Raw genomic sequence first — 7,455 nt, 5'->3', positions numbered from 1 at the left:
GCAGGTGCCTGTGGTCCCAGCTATTCAGGAGGCTGAGGCAGGAGAATCGCTTGAACCCAGAGGGCGGAGGTTGCAGTGAGCTGAGATGGCACCACTGCACTCTAGCCTGGGCGACAGAGTGAGGCACTGTCAAAAAAAAAAAAATAAATAAATAAAAATCCCCATGCATATGGACATAATCTAAAAGGAAATAGTAATAAGAACATGTTCCACCTAAGAACATCCTGGGAGTGACAAAGCTCATTACTGACATCCTTTGTTATACTGCATTTCAGAGTCTTAGAAAAAGAAGAAAGAAAAGCATGAAGGAGGGAATAGAGTTGCATTCTGGGAATTGACTACTAATTAGCTCAATAATACTGTCTAAGTGACCTAGTCATCTTCTGCCAATTTCCTCAGCAGTAAAAAGACTGGGCTAGACCAGCACTGTCTAGTGCAGCAGCCACTAACCTACCACATGTGACCGGTGAGCATTTAAAATGTGGCAAATCCAGGCTGGGCGCAGTGGCTCACACCTGTAATCCCAGCACTTTGGGAGGCTGAGGCAGGCAGATCACATGAGGCCAAGAGTTCAAAACCAGCCTGGCCAACATGGTGAAACCCCATCTCTACCAAAAAAAAAAAAAAAAAAAAAATTAGCCCAGCATGGTGGTGGGTGCCTGTAATCCCAGCTACTCAGGAGGCTGATGCACAAGAATTGCTTGAACCCAGAGGCAGAGGTTGCAGTGAACCGAGATTGCGCCACTGCACTTCAGCGTGGGCGACAGAGCAAAACTCGCAAAAAAAAAAAAAAAAAAAAAAAAATCACCAACAAAAACTAAAGAAAATGTGGCAAATCCAAGTAGAGACATATTTTAAGTATAAAATGCCCACCAGTATACAAACTTAGTATCACAAAAAAGTATTTAACATATCTCATTAATAACACTTTATGTTATATTTTGGAATGATATCTTGAATACATTGCGTTAAATATGTTAAAAATACCTTCGGCTTCTTTTTACTCCTTAATGGGACACTAGAAAATTTTAAATTATATATGTAGTTTGCATTATGTTTTTATTGGACAGTGCTGGGCTAGATCTTATCTTCCAGCCCTTAATATTCTCATAGTTATCTTAAGCTTCAGAGGTAGTGTCATTCAAATTCAGAAAGCATTACACAGCATACAGTATATAAAATATTCCCTTCTTTAGGGTCCACTAGGTGGCACTAGAGTTCAGGCCACAAGCTAGTAAGATTTAAAATTTGTACTTGCACTTTGAAAAATTATTTATTTATTATTATTTATTTATTTATTTTGAGATGGAGTCTCGCTCTGTCACCCAGACTGGAGTGCAGTGGCACTATCTCGGCTCACTGCAACCTCTGCCTCCCAGGTTCAAGCAATTTTCCCATCTCAGCCTCCCCAGTAGCTGGGACTACAGATGCCTGCCACCATGCCCAGCTAATTTTTGTTATATTGTAATTTAGTAGAGACAGGGTTTCACCATATTGGTCAGACTGGTCTCGAACTCCTGATCTCAAATGATCTACCTGCCTTGGCCTCCCAAAGTGCTGGGATTACAGGTGTGAGCCACCGTGCCCAGCCTTAATTTTTTAAGAGACAGGGTCGGGCCGGGCGCGGTGGCTCACGCCTGTAATCCCAGCACTTTGGGAGGCCAAGGCGGGCGGATCACGAGGTCAGGAGATCGAGACCATCCTGGCTAACACGGTGAAACCCCATCTCTACAAAAAATTAGCTAGGCGAGGTGGCGGGCGCCTGTAGTCCCAGCTACGCAGGAGGCTGAGGCAGGAGAATGGCGTGAACCCCGGGGGGCGGAGCCTGCAGTGAGCCGAGATCGCGCCACTGCACTCCAGCCTGGGTGAGACTCCGTCTCGAAAAAAAAAAAAAAAACAAAGAGAGGGTCTAGTTCTGTCACCCAGGCTGCAGCACAGTGGCATGATCATGGCTCACTGCAGCCTCAAACTCCTGGGCTCAAGTGATCCTCCCACTTCAGCCCCTTTGGTAGCTAGGACTACAGGTGTGCACCACTATGCCCAGCTAACGCTTAAAAAAATGTTGGGGGGGTAGTGGGCCAGGTGCGGTGGTTCACACCTGTAATCTCAGCACTTTGGGAGGCCGAGACAGGTGGATCACTTGAGTCCAAGGGGTTCGAGGACAGTCTGGGCAACATGGTAAAACTCCATCTCTACAAAAAATACAAAAATTAGCTGGGCATGGTGGTGTGCACCTGTAGTCCCAGCTACTGGGGAGGCTGAGACAGGAAAATTGCTTGAGCCTGGGAGGTGGAGGTTGCAGTGAACCACAATCCCAGCACTGCACTCCAGCCTGGGCAACAAAATGAGACCCTGAATGGAAAAAAAAATTTTGTTTTAAATGATTTTTTTTTAAATAAAGACGGGGTCTTGCTCTGTTCCCCAGGCTGGTCTTAAACTCCTGGGCTCAAGCAATCCTCCTGCCTCAGCCTCCCAAAGTGCTGGGGTTACAGGTACAAGCCACTGTGCCTGCCCTGTACGTGCAGTTCTCTTTTTTTTGAGATGGAGTTTCGCTTTTGTTGCCCAGGCTGGAGTGCAATGGCGCATCTTGGCTCACTGCAACCTCTGACCCCCAGGTTCAAGTGATTCTCTTGCCTCAGCCTCCTGAGTAGCTGGGATTACAGGCACCTGCCACCACACCCAGCTAATTTTTTGTATTTTTAATAGAGATGGAGTTTCCCCATGTTGGCCAGGCTGTTCACAAACTCCTAACCTCAGGTGATCCACCTGCGTCGGCCTCCCAAAGTGCTGGGATTACAGGCGTGAGCCACCATGCCTGGCCTGCACTTGCAGTTTTCTAAACGAGCTGTGCATAGGCTCATCTCCATGCCTTTGCTCCCATTGTTCCCTCCACTGAGACACCTTTTCCTAAGTTGGCCAGCAGCCTATAACCTACGCATTTTTAAAAAATGGAGATCCTCTAAGAAGCTTTTCCTGAACACCCCTCTCCTGCCTACAAATAACTTTATGTACCCACTATCCTGTATACATATTTCTATCACAAAACCATGACACATTATTTGTTCACATGCTTTCCCCCAACTACCTTGTGTACATTTTGAGACAGGTGGTGGTTGAGATCCTCTAAGAAACTTTTCCTGAACATCCCCCTCCAGCCTACAAATAACTTTATGTACCCACTATCCTGTATACATATTTCTATCATAAAACTATGACACATTATTTGTTCACATGCTTTCCTCCCAATACCTTGTGTACATTTGAGGCACGTAGCGATGAGGTATTAGCTGATGCCTGGCATCCAATAGGTGCTGTACACAATGTACCAGTCAGGATAAGCCAAGTTACACTTCAGTTAACAAAACCCCCAGATATCAGTAGCACAATTCCTGTGCTACAGTGCGGGTATCAGTCATCTTCCTGAAACAGGCCCAGTTCTTTTGCAGGGGGTGGGGGGTAATGGGAAATACAAGAACATGCCCTAGAGAAAGCAACCTGTCTAGAAGTCTCTCCCACATCACAGTCAGATTGGACAGATTAAGGGCCCTGCGCCATGGCATCCTCATTCCAGGACCTACACTAATGAACAGTTCCATAGGAAGCACTGCTGGTCACTGCACAGAGGCAAAAAGAGGGCCTCGCAGGTTTCTCCAGCACTGAAATGCTCTCACGCAGAATTAACGCAAGCCACTACCACTCACAGCTCATTGGCCAGAACTAATGACATGGCCTCATCCAACCACAAGGGGGTGGTGGCACACAGATCACTTCAATTAAACTAAGCCACTTGGAGGAGAGACTTAAGGTGCAGGCTCTCCAATTGAAGGTTCAAAAATACCCCAAATTAGAGGCATGAGAATGAGAAAATATATCAAATATAAGAAATATGACTAGAAGAGGGTAACTACTGGCACATGAAACTCTGAAACCAGAGAAAAAGCCAAATAGATTTGAGAGTAGTACTATGCTGACAAAGCCCTGCCAGCCACAAGGGGACCAATTTACCATGTACCTGGAAGGTGGGAAACTGGAAATACTTGATAAATAACTAGTGACAACCACCATGCAATAAATGAAAGTGATGCTTAACCCACAGGCTTCTAGGGTAGTGACACTTTAACAACACTCAGGAAGCAAAACTGGCTTAACAGAAGACACTGTACTCCATTGCTGTACTTTAGCAAAAGTCAATCAAGTTAATAAAATGATGCACACGCCCAGATGGGAGTGTAAATAAATATATTGTGACGGGCAAAGGAGTGAATACAATTTTACGTGGGACAGGGAGTACAAGAATGGTAGATACAAGAAAAAAAACCCTCCAACTTTTGAGTAAAGGCCAAGTTGCTTAGATCTGGGAGAGCAGATATAATCATCTGTGTGGTGTGGACACTTTACCAACTGACTCTGAGAACAATCTGAATTAAGCAGCCTTTTTGGTGGGTAAGTAAAACACGCTGAAGAGTACAGAAGAAAAAGGCCATGGCCCCCTGAACTGATAGCCCTCTTTGCCCCAGAGACTCAAGGAGAGGGGCTGGAAGTGGTGATCATTTTTCTTCTTCTTTACAGATCTAGTCATGACAGGCCTGCAATAGTCATGGCCTAGGCTGACATAACTGGTTGATACATGGCAGACCCAACTGCTTCCAAATTCAGAAGTCTACTGATACTGTGTTTTAAACAAAGTGATTTACGCACTTTCCTGCTCCAAAGTATTGAGATGTTAAACCTCAGGTCTAGAAATTAAGACCCTCCCTACCACGAATTTCAAGAGCAGAAGTCAACATGACACACAGTAGAAATATATATTCCACTTTATTAATTAGAAAAAATCATTTAAGCCACATGGTGGCCACAATGTCCATAACTTGAGCAGGCTTTGACATCCCACCACCCCCTTCAGACCAATACACACTATGTTGGAGGAAGGACTTTAAAATGTAAAATGAGAAATGGGCACTGAACACTCTATCCTCTCCCTCCCAACAGCCCATCCACACACCTCTTCAACTGCTATCCAAACATGGAGGAGCTCTTGTGGAAGAGAGGCTGAACACCAAATAATTGAGCATAAGACATTCAAGACTAAAGGAACCCCAGACAGATGTTAGGAAGTAGGGTTGAAAACATCACCATCTCCCAACAGCTGATGTTGGGACATCTAAGAGATGTCAAGAGTCATACTGCTGAGGAAAGCACAGCATATGCCAGACCCTGGGGTAAGGGCGAGATCAACCTATCTCACAGCCATAAGCAATCCACTCACACCTGTGCATTAAACAGGCTTTTTCTTTTTCTTTTTTTTTTTGAGTTGGAGTCTTGCTCTGTGGCCTAGGCTAGGTACAGCAGTGTGATCTCGGCTCACTGCAAACTCCGTCCCTGGGTTCAAGCAATTCTCCTGCCTCAGCCTCCCAAGTAGCTGGGATTACAGGCCTCTGCCACCACACCCAGCTAACTTTTGTATTTTTAGTAGAGATGGGGTTTCGCCATGTTGGCGAGGCTGGTCTCGAACTCCTGACCTCAGGTGATCCACCCACCTCAGCCTCCCAAAGTGCTAGGATTACAGGCGTGAACCACTGCGACCGGCCTAAACAGGCCTTGCCCAGGCAATGAGCATCCAGTTAGACAGGTTCTTCAAGGCCTAGTAATAGTTCTCTGGTTACACTGGTGCTCAGCTTGTCTGCTAGGAATGGGACTCCCATCTGGACATGTGTAGGTCAGTGTTCCAAAATATGGCCACTACGGAAGGAGGTCTTATCACATGCTTCTGGATGGATGGTCTGGAAGGCCCTTGGTGGGCTCTGTGTTGGCTAGTTGGCTTCTGGTGGTCCAGGAGGTCCCAGGCGATGGGCTCTCTAGTAAGCTCTCTAGGGACTCCATCACTCTAACGAAGATGGAGAGTAGGGTCAGCACCACACCTAACAGGTAGAGGTTCAACAAATGCTTCATGGCTGAAAGGACCCTACTCCTCTGCAGAGAAACAGAGCTGCCTTCTCCTTCTGAAAGGCCTCTGGACCCTGAGGAAAAAGAGGAGAGGATGAATCTATAGCCTTTTGGGGATATGCATGCATTCAGCCCTGACTCTTCTGTCCTCTCACAGGGCTGAGGGAGAGGCTTAGCCAGTGAGGGACACAGGGACCAGGAAGTTGCACAGCAACTCTCTAAGAATATTTTACATTGCAAACTTCATGGCTGTGGAGCCAGTCTTGCTTCTTGGACTAATTCAAGAACACTTCTTAAAACTTTTACTTTCTTAGGCCAGGCGCGGTGGCTCATATCTGTAATCCCAACGCTCTGGGAGGCCGAGGCGGGTGGATCACCTGAGGTCAGGAGTTCGAGACCAGCCTGACCAACATGGTGAAACCCTGTCTCTACTACAAATACAAAAATTAGCTGGGCATAGTGGCACATGCCTGTAATCCCAGCTACTCGGGAGGCTGAGGCAGAATCGCTTGAACCCGGGAGGCAGAGGTTGCAGTGGGCCAAGATCGCGCCATTGCACTCCAGCCTCGGCAACAAAAGCGAAACTCCGTCTCAAAAACAAACAAACTTTTACTTTATTGAAAATTTTGTTCCTGCAGGCACAATGTACAACCCCTGTGCTACAGTGCAGGTATCAGTCACCTTCCTGAAATAGGCCCAGTCCTTTTGCAGGGGGGTGGTGGGTAATGGGAAATATAAGAACATGCCCTAGAGAAAGCAACCTGCCTAGAAGTCTCTCCCACATCACAGATTGGAGTTAACTACAAACTTTTTGCAAGTCCAAATAACTCTTTGAGGGTCAAATCTATCAAGTTCATTTATTTAACAAACATACCATGAATATCTGCAATGTGTTAAGTACCCTGGAAGATACTAGGGCTACATGGCAAACCTTATAGACAAAGGGTAGTTACCACGCAACGCGCTAAGTGTTGGGACAGGAAGGAGATCGTGAAGGTGCTTTGGGAAGGCATGGCAGGGATGCCTAACTCAGCACCTGTGGGCGTGGGATGGGCCACGTGGATCCTAGTTAGGACCACCTCAGGACAAAACAGGGCTGACGGCTGAATGGGGACCTCAGATGGGGCGGGGGCGAGGAGAGAGGATCCCGGCGGCGCACCCCCAGCCCTGGAACGCGAGGCTGCTAGCGCGGCGAGCACTCTGGCGATGGGGGTGGGGAGCCGGGGAAGCCCATAGGGCCGCTCACCTCCGGGGGAAGAGCCGGGAGTGGATCGCCGGCTGTAGTAGCAGGTCGTGCAGGAGTCGGGAGGAAAGTCGGTTACTAAGCACCAGCGCAGAAGCTTCCCGCCACAAAACTCAACGGAGACAAAAGCGCCGTCAGCCGCAGAGCCCGGGGCAAGGCCACCCAGCCTCCGCCCCTTATAGCCGCGAGCACGCCCCCGGAAGGCACGCGCACGCGTACTGGAGGCCGCACGCACGCCCGGGACGCACACGACGGGACGCACGTCCGCG

At 47.7% G+C, this 7,455-nt stretch overlaps 1 protein-coding gene across 1 annotated transcript; it reads right to left on the bottom strand.

The window, feature by feature from the left end:
• Positions 1-4,796: 4,796 nt before the first annotated feature.
• HILPDA (hypoxia inducible lipid droplet associated) lies at positions 4,797-7,400 on the bottom strand. Its single transcript, XM_055283919.2, has 2 exons — positions 7,190-7,400; positions 4,797-6,017 (listed from the first exon to the last, which is right to left on the bottom strand). Exon 2 carries the CDS (start codon positions 5,947-5,949, stop codon positions 5,758-5,760), a length of 192 nt encoding a protein of 63 aa, XP_055139894.1. The 5' UTR covers positions 5,950-6,017; positions 7,190-7,400; the 3' UTR covers positions 4,797-5,757.
• Between the last annotated feature and the right edge of the window lie 55 nt (positions 7,401-7,455).

This window comes from Symphalangus syndactylus, chromosome 6, assembly GCF_028878055.3.
Source record: "Symphalangus syndactylus isolate Jambi chromosome 6, NHGRI_mSymSyn1-v2.1_pri, whole genome shotgun sequence".
NCBI classification, from domain to species: domain Eukaryota; kingdom Metazoa; phylum Chordata; class Mammalia; order Primates; family Hylobatidae; genus Symphalangus; species Symphalangus syndactylus.
This window is presented reverse-complemented; position numbering and strand designations above follow the sequence as displayed.

Bases quoted from the DNA above. Each gene is read 5' to 3' on its own strand.
- HILPDA (XM_055283919.2), bottom strand. From the start codon at position 5,949: ATGAAGCATTTGTTGAACCTCTACCTGTTAGGTGTGGTGCTGACCCTA.